Below are 18,826 nucleotides of genomic sequence, written 5' to 3'. Positions count from 1 at the left end.
ATCTCCTCCTACTTCTGTAGTATGTCCCTACTGACGAATACCACTGAAAATAAATGTGATCACACATGCACTGGGGTGAGAACTGAAGTGGTAAACGAGCATTACTCTTTACCATTCAAAACAATAAAAGACTGAAAGGGTTTGAAATGTGGCCAAGCAGTTAAAAAAAATGGTTGAAGCATCATGGCTCATTAGTTTAAACAAGTTCAATTAGAAGGAGCAAAACCTTGCTTCCGTTAAGCCCCTTGGCTTCACACAGGCAAAAATGCCTGGTTTTACTGTAAAAATATACAATGTTTTGAGAGATCAGCATAAACCATACATAAGAGAAACTTATCCTTTGCCATATGCTGAGCTATAAAATCTCCTGGACCAAGAGGAAGATGAATCAAATAAATTTTCTATTATGGAAGTTTGTTTGAAGAGAGACAATATTTTCATGTTTTCATACAGTTTATTCTCCAAATTAATTAATTTTTTGCAAAAGTTTCTTTCCATTCTATCCAAGAGCTTAACATCACACTGAATCATAGAATTAAGTTTGACAAAGTCATCTGGAATTGAAACGTCAGTTCTTTTTTCTCCTTAGAGGTTGCAAGACCTGCTGAGATTTTCCAGCGTTTTCTCTTTTGGTCTCTGTGAGTAGCACTCTGTGTTCGAAGAGATTAAATCTCAAGAATATATTCTGACAGAAACCAGCAGGGCATGGGGAAGACAACACAAAATTCCAACCATGTGCTTATAACAAAACATACTGCATTTTTACAAAGCTTAATGCGAGAATTGGCTGGAAAAAAGCTCCCAAGTCCCTCATCATGAGCAGGAGCGTTCAAATCCAGACTGATGGGCTGATAGTCTTAATTCTTTTCTCAAAAGATGTGAACCCACAGAAAACTGCTCAGGACTGAGTAAAGGCTAGCAATTTCCTTCAAAGGGACAGATGAGAAACTGAAATGTCAAAAGGTACAGCAGAAGTTAAATTGCAGAGAGAAGGAAAAAGAGGAGAATTAAAGCTCAATGTTTGGGGCAGATTTACCCTGTATCCAACAAGTGTTGTATCTGGCTTGAGAGTATTTGATGGATGTACCAAGGACGCTTTACACTGTGTCTGACTCGTGCTGTATCTGAGCTATGATGATGATGAGATGAATAAACATTCCATTTCCCAATGCTGACAATCCTCAAACCAAGAATATCACCCCCACCCAAAAAAATATAAAAACAAACCTACATGATTAACACTATCGACCAAATGCACTTTATGGTCACTGAAACTCATTTGCTGAGAGGAATCCTGTTCCTCTGTTTTACCTTTTCTGCTTCATAGTCATTCAGATATTCCTGCTTTTCCTCATCTGTGAGATCCCGCCACATTCCACCGATGATTTTCCCTATTTCCCACAGCTTCAGATCAGGATTGGAGGCCTTAACCTGGTCCCATACCTAAAACGTAATAAGGAGACTTATTTACAGAGCTAATACAGTAATAGAATTACCACACTGTCAACCAGACAGTTTCTGGGTATAGTACAACCAACACCCGAATGTACTTACTACAGTTAGGCATTAATAAGGGAGTTCTGTGATTAGTACTCCTACAAATCACTTTTTTAAAAAAGTTATTTTTTTAATTTTATTTTAAATTTAAGCTGCAGCTCTTGGTGACATCATCGGTGGAAGCTGGCTGGGAGGAGTTAGTGCGTCTGAAAATGCGAAGGAGCTGAGGTCTCACACCATGCAAATGGAATGACAAATTTGCTGAATGGCAGCAGGTTAAATGCTAGTAATGCACATTCAGCTGATCACACAACCCGGACTCAAAAACTCATCCAAGTTAATAACTAGCACAAAGTCTTAAATAAGAACAGAAAGAGGAAAAGGGAAAAATCAGATCACAACCTCAATTTTTTAATATAAAGTTGCACCTATGGGAAGACACGCTTTTAAACAAGGCAGTGGCGGCAGCAAATTACAGACCAGGAATTTATTGAAGTTCAGATGTTTTCTAAAAAGATTTCCCATTCAGAATGTATTACAGCCTCCACGTAGTACAAGATGTCAGATGTTTACATAAATAATAATCAACACCCAACAGGAGATATAGACTGTAAAGTAATCCCACTGCTTGCTAGAAACTTTAACCAGTGAAAGGATAACGATACAAGAGAGAGCATCTTTCTTCAGTTGTCTTGTGTAATCGGGCTGGGCTTGACCAGGTGACTGGATGCGATAGTAAATGCTGTGGTTCAATCCTGCAGATACTGTACCTTTCTGCTGTAACGCATGTAGGGCATCAGGGGCTTGTCTGGGGGCTTTGGGGGTTTTGGAATAGTGATGCCGGAGGATGCCTGTGAGGAAACAGAAACATGTTACGTTACCTTACACTTCAAGGAGGGAAGCAAACACTCCTAATATCAAATTGTCAATAGTTAGCATGAAATAAAGGCTAAAGATCTACAGGAATGGGAATGCTATCTGGATTCAGGGAGGTCGCCCTGGCTCTGATTTGAAATATATATTTTTTTCAGTTCAATTGTGGGACATGGGTATCGCTGGCTGGCCAGCATTTACTGCCCGTTCCTATTGCCTTTGAGAAAGTGCTGGTGAGCTTTTTTCTTGAAACGCTGCATCCACTTGCTGAGAGTTGACCCACAACTCCATTAGGGAGGGAATTCCAGGAGTTTGACCCAGTGAATTTCTAGTTTAAAAGTTAAATGTCAAACACTATGGATGAGAAAAGAAAGGATTGAACAGTGAATTTTTTTTTGCCAGGTTGTACTGGGAATGTTGAATCAACATAAAAGACTGCTGAGGAAATCTATGCTGATCAAATAAATACTTCTAATTACCAGCTGGAGCTTAAACAAAGCAGTTTTACCTTCACAAAAATAAGATATAGAAAAGCTGTGGATCCTCCTGTCACTTGCAATCAAATCACATGCAAATGAGGCATTTATCAAACACTTCAACATTAAGATAATTGGGAATAAAGATTTGGGAAATGACTGGAGTCAAACTCACAACACTAAATCTAAAACAGGGCATGGGCAGGTGGATGAAGTTAGGACACATTATTCTTGATGTCACTGAATGGCAGAACAGGCTAGAGGAGCTTTATAATTTATGGGAATATGGATGTCACAGGCTGCTGCTGCTGAAGGATTATGAACTCATCTGCCCAAAACTTGCTGATCTTCTCCACTGCAAAATATTGTCCTTGACTGAGTGATGCAAACTAGCACATTCCAAGATCCAGGACATGCTGAGGAACGCACTCAAGCTTGGGGCAGCTGGTGCCAAGACACAATGGGGAAAGGCCTTTCACAGTAAGAAGTCTCACAACATCAGGTTAAAGTCCAACACGTTCATTGGTAGTAAACGCCACTAGCTTTCGGAACTCTGTTCCTTCTTCAGGCGAGTGGCGAGTTCTGATCACAAACAGGGCAGGATTTCCAAAAGCTTTTCAGCCAGAGTACATCGAAGGGCATTAACTAGGTAATACCTTGGACTGTGTGTTTAGTTCTAACTGTTTGTAGCTGTACTGAAGTACCAGAGAGTCCAACATGACCAATGTATATAATTTAAACAGAATTGCACTCACTCTAGCAAAACCACTGCAATTTTTGTAATGTTCCCTTTACTGAATTGGAACACCTCAGAGAGCATCTTGATCTCTGGGAAAAATGTGAATATCTGCACTTTCCTGTTATAACAATTTGAAATGTTTTGTAATTTCTCTTTCAGATATTTTATGAAAAAAGTATATTTTTACAAAAAGGATGTTGTTGACGGGATAGTTTTTATTGCCTATCCTTAATTTCCCTTGGGGTGGGGATGGCGAGCTGTCCTCTTGGCCTTCGCCTATTCTAATGCGGTTATGCCAGCTCTATTCCATATCTTAGCCATTCAAATACGCTAATCACATCATTCCAGAAAACAAAGTTCAAAGTGAAATCAGTGCAGCAATAGTCTGCTACCCAACCAGAAAGTCGGATGGCAATGAGTTTAACAACAAACCTTGCCACAGCTCGGACCTGAATGTTTCAATAAACTTAGTTCCAGTTAAGGACCAGTCTTTATTTTGCCATGATGTGATAGCCAAGTTCCGCACACGAGGATGGCGTCAACCGGAATCTTGGGTTCACTATCTGTAGACCCCACGACTTGCCTGGACTTGCAAAATTCCATTAACTGGCCTGGCTGGAGACAATACGCATCTCTTTATCCTGTGCTTAACCCTCTCTCCACTCACATTGTCTGTACTTTTAAGACATGATCACCTGTAAAGACTCGCATTCCAATCATTATCTTGTAAATTGAGTCTGTATCTATGTATGCCCTGTTTATGAACACAGTTTCTCACTCACCCGATGAATGGGCAACACTCCCAAAGTTGTGCTACCAAATAAACCTGTTGTACTTTAACCTGGTGTTATGAGACTACTTGCTACACTTTATTTTTCCATTCAGGGCTTCTGAAAATATGCAAACCTGGATATTTTAAATAGAGTTGCAACATAACTGCATTCTCTGATGCAAAGGAAAACAAACTCACTCCAGAATGGGAGTTTTTAAGTCTTGAATAATTTCCTCTGAATCTGTTGGGATGGTGTGAAGTGGAGGTGAAAAACGGACATGTAAATGACCTCCACATTTTAAAATGTGTCATAGCTGGCCAATACCTGCATTTAAGCTCCAGCCAGCCTCTTTCCATCCCTCTGGACCTGTAATCTAACCACATCAGCAAACCCATCTATCCCTTTAAGAACATAAGAACATAAGAAATAGGAGCAGGAGTAGGCCATCTGGCCCTTCGAGCCTGCCCCGCCATTCAATAAGATCATGGCTGATCTGTCGTGGCTCAGTTCCACTTTCCCGCCCTCTCCCCATAACCCTTAATCCCCTCTCTTATCAAAAACCCATCAACCCGCTTCTTAAAAATATTTAGCGAGGCAGCCTCCACCACTTCAACGGGCAGAGAATTCCAGAGATTCACCACCCTTTGAGTGAAGAAGTTCCTCCTCAACTCCGTTCTGAACTGCCCCCCCTTTATCTTGAGGCTGTGCCCCCTAGTCCTACTGTCTTTTTTGAGCGGGAAGAGTCTTTCCACCTCTATCCTATCCATCCCATTCATCATCTTATACGTCTCAATGAGATCTCCCCTCATTCTTCTAAACTCTAACGAGTACAAGCCTAGTTTATTCAGCCTCTCCTCATAGCTCAACCCCCTCAACTCCGGTATCAGCCTAGTAAACCTCCTCTGCACTCCCTCCAAGGCCAAAATATCCTTGCGCAGGTGCGCAATGTTCTTCCCAATGTTCTTATCTAACTAGTTTCCTCTTAGACTCCTTGTGGGAATATGTTCCACATTCCTATCACCTGACGGTTGGTCCTGAATTCCTGTGTCAACTCTCTTGGATATTTTAGCTGCCACCATAAACCCAAGTCCATCATTTCTATTATTCTTTCCCTTTCAACCCTCCCAGGCCTCCTCTCCCATATTAAGCTTCTTTTCATCTCCACCCACACACCCCCTCCACCCACACCAAATCACTACCTCAGTCATTCAGCACTCCACAATCTTTCTACTTCATCCCAAACTTGACTTCCTCTGCCGTAAGCTCTCTATGACTCCCTTGGTATCCTTGGAAGGCCCAATTCAGGCAAGTGCAGCTACTTCCTTACATAGAACCATAGAAAGATTACAGTGCAAAAACAGACCATTCATTCAGCATATCATGTCTGTGCTGGCCAAAAAGGAGAAGATAAAAGCTACTCATTTTAATCCCATTTCCCCAGCACCTGATCTGTAGACTTGTAGGTTACAGCACTTCAGATGCAGATCCAGGTACCTTTTAAACAAATTGAGCATTTCAGCCTCAACCACCAATTCAGGCAGCGAATGCCAGACACACACCATCCTCATCAAATCCATCCTGGTCTATCTCTGGCACCTATTCGTCCTTCCTTGTTTCCTTAAAAATCCTTGTGCTCAACTATCCTCCCAACTACCATGCCAAGTTTCTCACTCAGATATCTTCGCTGCTTTCCTTGCATTGTATCTGATTGAATGTTGTTGTTACTCCTTTGCCCCATTTATCCAAGCAGTACGTGGCCCATAGGCCTCCTAACAACTCCAATGCTTCCTAACAACATGCATCACCCTTCACACTTCTCTACGTTGAAATTTATTTGCCATTTAAACAAATATTCTGAAAATTATCATTTTGCATTTTGTTATTGTCTTCCATTGTATTAAATTCACTTCCTTGGTACTGACCAAGTTTTAAAATTGCTTTTGCTTCCCAGACTCCAAATCATTCAGCATGTTAGGAACAGACAGCCCAGCAGCCATCTCTGTAGAACACTCCATCTCACTTGACAGCCAGTGTAGGGTGCCTTTCAAAAGGCACTTCTCAACACTAAATACTTGGAATTGATTTTACTTCAGCTGACAGCAAGTCTTTTTGTTTCTAGTTGCAGTGAAGCCCACCCACTTCCACACAGAGAATGGGTGCTTGGAATTTTTTTGCGAGATTCCCAGAATTGAGGGCCTGTCACAAGTTGCTTTTTCAGCCCGCTGTTATTATCTGGTACTTTTAGAAGTTTGATAGTTACCTTCTCCCTGCCGATTATACTCGAAGCACGTGGAGTTCCGTTGTGGAATGGGGCTGCAGGGCCACAGGAATCCTATTTATAAACACAAGTCATGTATTTTGTTACACTGATTGGAAATAAATAATAAATCACATTGAGAAAAAGGCATCTATTAATAATGCCAAATAAATCTAGTTACAACACTTCAAAACTCAACTTTGTTCCCAAATTGGCTTGACAAGTTTGATTTCAAATTTCTTTTAAAAAGTATAAATGATGAGAGTTGCCATCAGACAGTTCTCATTAGTGGTTTGGAAAAACATAATAAGCTTGTTCAAACTTTGACTGCTTTCTCTTTTTTCTTTTAGGTACGCCCTCAACAAACCCCTAGAACAAGACACTGATTAGTTAGCAATTGAAATTTAAGCCTCAATCAGCTCCATGAATCATTTGGTTATTTAAGAGCACGAACCTCAAACATAAATGAGAGTTACCTTTCGCTGCAGCACATGGCTATTACAACAATGGATTTTGAGATGGAGAAATAATGCAGCGCACACACTGCTGTATTATTTTTTGCATAACACTTTCTTCTTCCATTGAAAGAAACAGATGTCGATTACAAGTTTAATATCTCACCCAGTGAAAGAATGGTCCTTTCTCAGTTCTCTCAAACACTGCTGTCTGCCAGTGATGAGTGTGTGGTTTATTCTGATCTCTTAAAAACCAATTTCAACCACCATGGCTTGAAAAATTCAAGCCCAAGATGGTCCAAAAGCTAGTCAGTTTAAAACTGATTTGTCCACTGCTGAATTAAAAATTACTGGATAATGTAAGGGACAATAGTAAACCAACCCATTTAAGATACACATCCATTTTTGAACAACTCATGTTTCTGCTTGTTGGCGCAGTTCTGCTGGATTTCCATTTGAATGATCTGGAGGAGGGAACCGAGCGTATGGTGTCGAAATTTGCTGATGACACCAAGATTGGTGGAATGGCAAATTGCGCGGAGGGTGTGGAGAGTCTGCAGAAGGATCTGGATAGGCTGGGCGAATGGGCCAGGAACTGGCAAATGGAATTTAATGTTGGCAAGTGCGAGGTGGTCCACTTTGGTAGGAATAATGGTAGGAAGGACTATTACTTACGTGGCGAAAAACTGCAGCAGGGACCTCGGGGTCCTTGTGCATGAGTCACAAAAACCCAGTCTGCAGGTGCAGCAGGTGGTCAGGAAGGCTAATAGGATGCTGGCCTTCATAGCGAGGGGGATTGAATATAAAAGTAGGGAGGTCTTGCTGCAGCTGTATAGGGCATTGGTGAGGCCGCAGCTGGAGTACTGTGTGCAGTTTTGGTCGCTGTACTTACGCAAGGATATTTTGGCCTTGGAGGGAGTGCAGAGGAGGTTTACTAGGCTGATACCAGAGTTGACGGGGGTTGAGCTATGAGGAAAGGCTGAATAAACTAGGCTTGTACTCGTTAGAGTTTAGAAGAATGAGGGGAGATCTCATTGAGACGTATAAGATGATGAATGGGATGGATAGGATAGAGGTGGAGAGACTCTTCCCGCTCAGAAAGGGCAGTAGGACTAGGGGGCACAGCCTCAAGATAAAGGAGGGACAGTTTAGAACGGAGTTGAGGAGGAACTTCTTCACTCAAAGGGTGGTGAATCTCTGGAATTCTCTGCCCGTTGAGGTGGTGGAGGCTGCCTCGCTAAACATTTTTAAGACGCGAGTTGATGGGTTTTTGATAAGCGAGGGGATTAAGGGTTATGGGGACTGAGACACGACGGATCAGCCATGATCTTATTGAATGGCGGGGCAGGCTCGAAGGCCTACTCCTGCTCCTACTTCTTATGTTCTTATGTATAGACTTGATAGGCCGAATGGCCTCCTTCTGCACTGTAGGGACTCTATGGGATGATGTTCCTTGCAACATAAATGCCAGCATGGACTGCTTCGGTGCTGTAAGTACATTGTATTAATTCCCCCAAGGCGCCATCATATACAAAATGCAAATCCAACTTGAAACTTACTGATACTAACAGATTTTGATGTTCTTATTATTTGAATTTGTTTTATTCACGAATAAGGAAATACCATCCTTTCCAAATCTGCTGGGACAAAGAAATGTAAACAAGACAAACTAGCCACTAAGATGCAAGCCCATATTAAAAAAGTTGCACGAGCTTGGAAAGGTTCATTGCGAAGGAACCGACTTCTTGAGCCCAACATCAAATCATTTTAAGAAGGAATAGAACGACAGCAATAGGCAAAGTAAAATAACAATACTTCTTTTAGAAATGCACAATCCAAGAGTAGACAGGTTTTTGAAATATCTATGACCGAAATACTCATAGAAAGAATATGTTAGCAGAAATCAAACTCACCCCTCATTTTCAGAACCATAAAGATCTTCATGGATTAAGTGGGGACTTTCTAAATTTTAATTATCCATCATTTTGAAAGTACCAGTTTGTATAGCATGATGAATAGAATGGCAAGAGGAACACCCACAAAAAAATGAATGCAAGATTATTCTCCAGCAAGGCACACTGGCAGCAAAAGAAGTGGGGCAGGGGATGGGGCACAAGTATGCTGAGCAGATGATCAGAGGAGTCACAGGAGTGCAGGAATATTATGACAAATTAGGCAGGCATAAAATTTGATGTTGAATATTCAAAAAGAAAGGAGGCAGATCTTTGGTAAATCGTTGAGATCAGAATTGGAGACAAAAATGGCTGTCTTTAAGAGAATTAGCTACATACAATTGGAATGGTATCTCCTTCAATTAAACATGAAGCCGACTCAAACCATTGTTTACGATCCTCGCCACAATTGCCTAGCCACAGATTCTGTCCCTCCCCCAGGCAACGGGCTGGGACTGACCCAGGCTTCTTGCAATTCTTATATCATATTTAATATACATATTAAGAAAAGTAAGATGGATTATGAGAGTAAACTAGCTCAGAACATAAAAAAAAGCAAAAGTTTCTACAAATATGTAAAATGAGAAAGAGTGGCGAAAATAAACATTGGTCCTTTAGAGGGCGAGAAGGGGGATGTAATAACTGGAAATGAGGAAATGGCTGAGACACTGAACAAGTATTTTGTGTCGGTCTTCACAGTGAAAACCACAAATAACATGCAAAACATTGATGACAGGAAGGCTATGGCAGAAACTATTATCAGGAACAAGGTAGCGTTGGCCAATTAATGGGGCTAAAGGTAGACAAGTCTCCTGGCCCTGATGGAATGTATCCCAGGGTACTAAAGGAGATGGCAGGAGAAATCGCAAATGCACAATTGGTGATTTATCAAAATTTGCTGGATTCTGGAGTGGTTCCCACAGATTGGAAAACAGCAAATGTGACGCCATTGTTTAAAAAAGGAGGTAGACAAAAGGCGGTAACTATAGACCAGTTAGCTTAAATTCTGTAGCAAAGAAAATGCTTGAATCTATCAAGGGAGAAATAGTGAGACATCTGGATAAAAATTGTCCCATTGGTAAGACGCAGCATGAAGGGCAGGTCTTGTTTGACTAATTTGGTGGAATACTTTGAAAACATTACATGTGCAGTGCACAATGGGGACCTGTGGATGTGGCGTATCTGGATTTCCAGAAGGCATTTGACAAGGTGCCGCACCAAAGACTGCTATATAAGATAAAGGTGCACAGTGTTACAGGTAATGTATTAGCATGGATACAGGATTGGTTAACTAACAGAAAGCAAAGAGTGGGGGTAATTGGGTGTTTTTCTAGTTGGCGATCAATGACTAGTGCCTCAGAGATCAGTGTTGGGATCGCAATTGTTTATGATTCACACAGATGATTTGGAGTTGGGGACCAAGCGTAGTGTCATCTGCAAATTTTGACACACTGAGATGAATGGCAAAGCAAAGTGTGCAGAGGATACTGAAGGTCTGCAAAGGGGTATAGATAATCTAAGTGAGTGGGCAAGGGTCTGGCAGATGGAGTACAATGTTGGTAAATGTGAGGTCATCCATTTTGGTAGAAATAACAGCAAAATGGACTATTATTTAAATAGTAAAAAATTGCAGCATGCTGCTGCGCAGAGGGACCAGGGTGTCCTTGTGCAAGAATCACATGGAATTGGTTTGCAGGTGCAGCAGGTAATTAAGAAGGCAAATGGAATTTTGTCCTTCATTGCTAGAGGGATGGAGTTCAATAACAGCGAGGTTATGTTGCAGCTGTATAAGGTGCTGATGAAGCCACACCTGGATACTGTGTAGAGTTTTGGCCTCCTTACTTGAGAAAGGATATACTGGCACTGGAGGGGGTGCAGAGGAGATTCACTAGGTTGATTCCGGAGTTGAGAGGGTTGGCTTATGAGGAGACACTGAGTAAACGAGGAGAGACTGAGTAGACTGGGGCTATTATACTTATTGGAATTCAGAAGAATGAGGGGAGATCTTATAGAAATATACAAGATTATGAAGGCAATAGACAAGATAGAAGCAGGGAAGTTGTTTCCACTGGCAAGTGAAACTAGAACTAAGGGGCATGGCCTCAAAATAAGGGGAAGCAGATTTAGGACTGAGTTGAGGAGGAACTTCTTCACACAAAGGGTTGTGAATCTATGGAATTCCCTGCCCAGTGAAGCAGTTGAGGGTACCTCATTGAATGTTTTTAAGGCAAGGATAGATAAATTTTTGAACAGTAAACGAATTAAGGGTTACAGTGAGCGGGCAGGTAAGTGGAGCTGGAAAGACTAGCCATAACCTTATTGAACAGCGGAGCAGGATCGAGGGGCCAGATGGTCTCCTAGTTCTTATATTTGACCTGAAGAAGAAGAGTTTTTTACAACATATCTGCACCATCAGCAAGATTACCATTTCTACTCTGTATCCTATCAAACACGCAAATCCATCTCGGCTGAACGCATCTGCTCACCCATGTTTTTTTCCCGAAGCGAGGCGACTTCTTGCAAGCTTTGCCCAGCATACCTTCTAATTCTATCTTTTACTCTCACTCTATGCTTCTAAAACTTCATTCTAACTCTTTTAAACTCTCTGACAATGCTTTAATTCAATTTTTCTCTACACCCTAGCCATGACAGTAACATATATTCTGCAAAGTCTTATGTCCTGCTCTATGAACGGTAAGCTTTGCCTGAATAGTGCACAGGAAAGAATACTTTTTGCTGTACGTTAATACATGTGACAATGACAAATCAAATCAAAATCAAACATTTGGCTATTCCAATGTTCTTACAACTGGTCTTCTGTCTTGCACCCTCCATAAACTTAGGTCGATGCAAAAGTAACTCGTCCAAGTCCTGTTCACTCATCACCTCTGTGATTACTGACCACAACTGGCTTTTATTCTTGTTTTCAAATCCCTCCTTTGTCTCACCCCTTCTTACCTTTATAACCTCCTCCATCTATACAATCCTCTGGGATCTTTGCATTCCTCCTGTCCTGGCCCTTGCTAGAAGCCGATCTCAATTGTCCCACCATAGTTGGCCGTGTCTTCAGCAGCCATGGCCCCAAGCTCTAGAATTCCCTCCGGTTTTAATCATGAAAGTATAAGCACTGGTAAAAGCTGACACCTTCAGACTCAGGATGTGAGCTTCAATTTAAGAGACACAGATAGCCCGTGTATGGACCAAGATCTTTGGAGCAGCAAAAGCTGACATTGCTTAAAACAAACAAGCAGGATGGGTGATCCTTACACGTAAAGCGAACACTGCCAAAAATAGGCTAATTGGAGAACTGTCATACAAACAGCATTCAACATTGTCTGAGAGACTAGAATCATAGAATTTCTACAGTAAAGGAGGTGGCCATTCAGCCCATCAAATCTGTACTGACCAGAATCCCACCCAGGGCCTATTCCCAGGCATTTACCCTGCTAATCCCCCTGACACTAGAGGCAATATGGCACGGCCAATCAACCTAACCCACGCATCTTTGGGCTGTAGAAGGAAAATGAAGCATCTGGAGGAAACCCACACAGATACAGGGAGAATGTGCAAATTCCACACAGATAGTGACCCAAGGCCGGAATTGAACCTGGGTCCCCGGCGCTGTGAGGCAGCAGTGCTAACCACTGTGCCACCATGTCAGCTACTCAATTGAATTTTTGATAATGACCTTAGAAACCTGGTTGACACAAAATGGAGAAAGTGCTTGTCTCTACCCCCCACCCAACACCCCATGGTATCTCTTCCACTGAGCCCACAGCCCAAAATTATATTTTAGCCATTGCCAGGTGAAGAGAACTAGCCCTTGAAAGCATACAGATAGCATCACAGAGTTGCAACAAAACAGAGCTATGTAAAACTAGGTGTAAAGTTTTAAGTGTAATGAAATCATTATCAACCAGGTAGATGCAACAACTACCACACACTGATGACCACTAGCTGACTGATTCCATTTCCAAAAGATTAACAAAGACGGAGAAATTAAAGCACGACAGAAACCTAGTCAGAAACATAAAAACAAATAGTAACAGTTTCTATAACTATCCTATAGAGAAAAGAGTCAAACTGAGAAAATGAGGTCTAGGGAATTAATAATGGAAAAGGAGGAAATGGCAGATGAATTAAACAGATATTGTGCATCAGTCTTTACTATAGAGGGTATAAGTAACTGCAAATAGCTGTAAATCAGGAAATTGAAGGAAGGGAGGTACTCAAGGAAATTACAATCAGCAGGGAAGTGGTACTGAGCAAATCACTGGAGCTGCGTGTGGGCTGACAAGTCCCACCGTCCTAATGGACTTCATCTTAGGGGCTTAAAAGAAATGGGCAATGGGATGGTTAATGTCTTGGTTTTAATTTTCCAAAATTCCCTAGATTTGGGGAAGGTTCCATAGATTGGAAAATAACAAATGGAACTCCTTTATTCAATAGGGAGAGAGACAGAAAGCAGAAAACTACAGACCAGTTAGCTTAACATCTGTCATGGGTAAAACATTAGAAGCTATTATTAAAAATGTTATAATAGAACATAACAGCACAGTACAGACCCTTTGGCCCTCAATGTTGTGCTGAGCTATGTCTAATCCCGAGATCAAGCTATCCCACTTATAATTCTGGTGTGCGCCACGTGCCTATCCAATAACCACTTGAAAGTTCCTAAAGTGTCCGACTCCACTATCACAGCACGCAGTCTATTCCACACTCCAACCACTCTGAGTGAAGAATCTATCTCCCACCATGAATCTTACAGTTATGCCTCTTAGTAACCGTTACATCCACCTGAGGAAATAATCTCTGAACATCCATTCCCCGCATCATCTTATAAACCTCTATTAAGTCACCTCTCATCCTTCTCCGCTCTAAAGAGAAAAGACCCAGCTCCCTCAACCTTTCCTCATAAGACCTACCCTACAAACCAGGCAGCATTCTGAAAAATCTCCTGTGCACTCTCTCCAATGCTTCCACATCCTTCTTATAGTGAGGTGACCAGAACTGAACACAATATTCCAAATGTGGTCTCACCAGCGTCCAGTATAGGGCACTTAGATAAATGTAATCAAGTAGAGCCAACACAGTTCTCTGAGGGGGACATCATGTTTAACTAATTTATTGGACTTCCTTTGAGGAAGTAACATGTACTGTGGAAAGATTTCTAGAAGGCATTTGATAAGGTGCTACATCAATGGTGTTGCAGAAAATAGAAGTGAACGGTGTCAGGGTAAAATGTTGGCATGGATTGAAGATTGGCTCATTTACAGGAAACAGAGGACATGTTTCATCTTGCCAACCAGAAAATAAGTGGTATACCACAGAGATCAGTACTGTAGCCTCAACTTTTTACAGTTTGTACCTTGACTTGTACAAAGAGACCAAATCCATTTCGAAAGGAAACATAAAAAAGTATATTATCTATGCGGCTATGCATGCGTGGTCAGATGACATTAGACTATAATTGAAAGCATTCTAAATGGAACCACACTAGAACAAAGAAAATTACAACACAGGAACAGGCCCTTCGGCCCTCTAAGCCTGCATTGACCATGCTGCCCAACTTAACTAAAATCCCCTACCCTTCCGGGGACCATATCTCTCTATTCCCAACCTATTCATGTAATTGTCAAGATGCCCCTTAAAAGTCACTACCGTATCCGCTTCCACTACCTCCCCCAGCAACAAGTTCCAGGCACCCACTACTCTGTGTAAAAAATCTGCCTTGTACATCTCCTTTAAACCTTGCTCCTCGCACCTTAAACTTACATCCCCTAGTAATCTGACTCTTCCACCCTGGGAAAAAGCTTCTGACTATCCATTCTGTCCATGCCTCTCATAATCTTGTAGACTTCTGTCAGGTTTTCCCTCAATCTCTGTCGCTCCAGCGAGAACAAATCAAGTTTCTCCAACCTTTCCTCATAGCTAATGCCCTCCATACCAGGCAATATCTTGGAAAATCTTTTCTGTACCCTCTCCAAAGCCACCACATCCTCCTGGTAGTGTGGTGACCAGAATTGAAGACTATATTTTAAGTGCAGCCTAACTAAGGTTCTATAAAGCTGCCACATGACTTGCCAATTTTTAAACTCAATACCCCTGCCTATGAAGGCAAGCATGCCATATGCCTTCTTGACTACCTTCTCCACCTGCATTGCCACTTTCAGTAACCTGTGAAACCGTACACCCAGATCCCTTTGCCTATTAATACTCTTAAGGGTTCTGCCATTTACCGTATATTTCCTATCTGTATTAGGCCTTCCAAAATGCATTACCGCACATTTGTCCAGATTAAACTCCATGTGCCATCTCTCTGCCCAAGCCTCCAACTGATCTATATCCTGCTGTATCCTTGATGGTCCTCATCGCTATCCGCAAATCCACCAACCTTTGTGTCGTCTGCAAACTTACTAATCAATCCAGTTACATTTTCCTCCAAATCATTTATATATATTACAAACAGTAAAGGTCCCAGCGCTGATTCCTGAGGAACATCACTTGTCACAGCCCTTCATTCAGAAGCACACCCTTCCACTGCTACCCTCTATCTTCTTTGACCGAGTCAGTTTTGTATCTACCTTGCTAGCTCACCTCTGATCCCATGCGACTTCACTTTCTGTGCCAATCTGCCATGAGGGACCTTGTCAAAGGTCTTACTGAAGTCCATGCAGACAACATCTACCGTCCTACTCTCATCAATCACCTTCATCGCTTTCTCGAAAAACTCAATCAAGTTAGTGAGTCACGATCTCCCCTTCACAAAGCCATGTCGCCTCTCACTAATACGTCCACTTATTTCTAAGTGGGAATAAATCCTGCCTTGAAGAATCCTCTCCAATAATTTCCCTACCACTGATGTAAGGCTCACCGGCCTGTAATTACCCGGATTATTCTTGCTACCCTTCTTAAACAAAGGAATAACACTAGCTATTCTCCAATCCTCTGGGATCTTCCCTGTACTAGACAGGATACAAAGATTTCTCTCAAGATCCCAGCAATTTCCCCTCTTGTCTCTCTCAGTATTCTGGGGTGAGCATTTCCTCAGCTACCTAAACTTAGGCAGGTGGAAAAGGTAAAATAGTTGGCCTAATGCCTGTGCGTTAATGAGTGACCTGTTGGAAGGTGTATTTGTACAGAGCCACATCACCCTAGGATAGTGTCAGCTGCGATGTCCTCCTTGCTTATGAACAGCAGCCATTCGGTGAAATTGAACAAACCGCACCTCAGGACTACATCATAGCACAAGTTGCCAGCTCCAGAATATGAGATTAAAAACCATAAGAGGGGAAGAAAGATAAGCATTCATAGTGTAACAGCAGAACTGATTTGCTGTTTGAACCTTTCTTGCTCTGTCTGCAGATTAAATTGTAATCCAACACAAGACTCACAGATACAACCAGGATTAATAATCTGGGCTACTAATTTGGCCTAAATGCCAACATATTTAAGCTTTGGGACTTTTTACCAAAAGAACTGAATTAATTAAGGAAATCAGAAGGATTCCATTCTCAATTCCAAAACAGCTTTCTTAAATGAATTTCAGCAACAATTAAATGTAAAAATCAGATTTTCTACTTGTTTTCAACCCCAGGTTTTACCTGCATGAGTTCAGTAATAACAAGCAGTTTTCACATGGGTAAAATGGGTATTTCGGGCCAAATGCAGGCAGTTTAGGTGTTTTAAAAAAAAAGGGCAGCATGGACAAGTTGGGCCAAAGGTCCTGTTTCCATGCTGTAAATCTCCATGACTCTCAGCAGCTGATAGTATTTATCATTGTTCACTTACAGAACAAGTTGCTGCATTACAGTATTTTTTACATTGAGTTGCTTAGAAACCAAACTATTCAAGACCTGTGCCTGGTTTCTCAATTAGCCAAAAACTATCCAAAATGCTTTTTAAAGTTTACACAAATTTGCTTCTAAAACATAGTAATGTCACTTTGTTATTTTGCACTCTAAGTTAATGGACCAGGTATAATGCAAAACCTGAACTGAATGATAAGAGTTGCAGAACATGTGAACTGAATAAAGCAACAAGCAAGCATATTGCTTAACATTCTGGCCTCAATTCCAGTAGATAATTAAATTAGGATCAGAACCAAGACAGCTCTTTTTGGAAAGGAGATTACAATATGTCAGATATTTGTCACATTTGGGAAATATGCTTAAAACAGACTAAAAAATAAACAACTGGGAGAAAGAAATTAAACAGATTTCCCCTATGCACTGAACAAAAAAAAATCCCTTGGTAAAGAAATGGGATTGCAAATATATAATAATGGGGAACAAAGGAAAAGGAAAGAATATATGGAGGGGAGGGAATTGGTGGGGTAGCATTGGCGTGTACTATGGAAAACAACCCTGTTTCTGTAGATTTTCTGCTGATCAATAACCCCAGCCCTGTTCAGTCTAAAGAACTGGAAGTTGAAATGGCAGATCAAGACAAGAGATGTGGTTCAAGCCAGAAATTATCTGAATCAATTATTTATATAAAAACATAACATCAGAGACTGGGAACAGCAGACAGTAGTATTTTGCAGAAGGTAGTGGGATGAATATTCAATGGATTTAATCCTATAACTTCAATTTATGCTGTGCCTAATTAATGCAGGCATCAAGTGAAACAATTGGAAACTTCAATACTGATATTTCTCTCATTTCCCAATGCAATGCATACAGGCCACATGAGGAAAACTAAAAGCAGGAGGTTAGCAATGTCATTGTCTGTTCAAAAGCCTAGCAGTTCATAAACCTTCAGCAATCAATATTCCCAAAGTTATGTGGTTGAAACTAGTAGGTTTTAAAAGTCACAAGGGAAATTCTGAGCACGCAATTAAGATCAGAGATTGTTTCATTGAAGTGGCCCGACACTGATCTTACTGCATACTTTTAATATTATTTATTTTGAAACACGCCCAACTCTTTCACATCCCCCTTTAAAAGACCATAACAAAAGCAAACAATTCTGGATATGCAGAGCAGGTCTATCAACATCTGAAAATGGGAGAGACAGGTTATCACTTCAGCAAGAGATCTTTTAGCTGTTCTTAGAAGGGACCCCAGTTGATGTATGGCCTTTGCAGATGCTGACTGACATGCTCGGGATTTCCAGGACCTTCAGTTTATATTTTAGATTTCCCACACTCGAACTTTGATTTATAGTTGTTAAAATCTTGGCATTTGTCAACCCCACCATAATTACTGAAGCTGCCAAAATGAACCTCGTGAGACAATGTTCCCAAAAAGCCACGCATCGCGAAAACTGGATCCAATGCCAACCACCACCTTTCTGTACTTTAAATCATCAGATCCGCAGACCTGACACATACGCAATCCTGGCCTAGCCTTTCGGATTTTTTTTGTTGCAGTGCAATAGTTAATACTCCTACCGTGACCCGGCTGTTGGTGCCTGGGTTCCCTCCCAGCCTGTAGTTGTTGTAGGCCAGATGACTGTATGGATTGTATCCCACAAACCCTGGGGTGCTGGGCATTTGCTGATGGAAACAAATGAGACAAAACACGAATGAGAATGAGTTCAAACAAGAAACACAGAAATGAAATGGTCAGCATACAAAAAAGTGGCAAAAATTCAAACAAGTTATGGTTGCGTATGGAAAAGCACAGTTCTACTAACTACACTACACAGCTAACGCTAGTGTCATCCCCACTCTTCTCTTGACACACACTGTTTCCTCAAGATATATCTACTGCCTCTGACAGCAATGTCGCCATTTCAAGAAAAGAGGTCTCAAAAAGCAATGTCGTCTCTGTAACCCCGGTAATAATGTTCCCTTTTCCA

The 18,826-nt window shown here is 41.3% G+C and overlaps 1 protein-coding gene across 3 annotated transcripts in view; it reads right to left on the bottom strand.

Moving 5' to 3' along the window:
* Positions 1-18,826, bottom strand: part of smarce1 (SWI/SNF related BAF chromatin remodeling complex subunit E1) — a 71,259-nt gene that overhangs the window by 34,214 nt on the left and 18,219 nt on the right. For 2 of the 3 annotated variants that reach the window (XM_080213312.1, XM_080213311.1), the window contains exons 4-7: positions 18,417-18,521; positions 6,619-6,690; positions 2,268-2,348; positions 1,312-1,443 (exon numbers count right to left, since the gene is read on the bottom strand). In XM_080213312.1, coding sequence (XP_080069438.1) covers positions 1,312-1,443; positions 2,268-2,348; positions 6,619-6,690; positions 18,417-18,521 — 390 coding nt within the window. The remainder of the gene's footprint in view (positions 1-1,311; positions 1,444-2,267; positions 2,349-6,618; positions 6,691-18,416; positions 18,522-18,826) is intronic. The other variant, XM_080213313.1, reaches the window with a different exon arrangement.

Source organism: Carcharhinus amblyrhynchos, chromosome 27 (genome assembly GCF_965287045.1).
Source record: "Carcharhinus amblyrhynchos chromosome 27, sCarAmb.v2.hapA, whole genome shotgun sequence".
Classification (NCBI taxonomy): Eukaryota; Metazoa; Chordata; class Chondrichthyes; order Carcharhiniformes; family Carcharhinidae; genus Carcharhinus; species Carcharhinus amblyrhynchos.
This window is presented reverse-complemented; position numbering and strand designations above follow the sequence as displayed.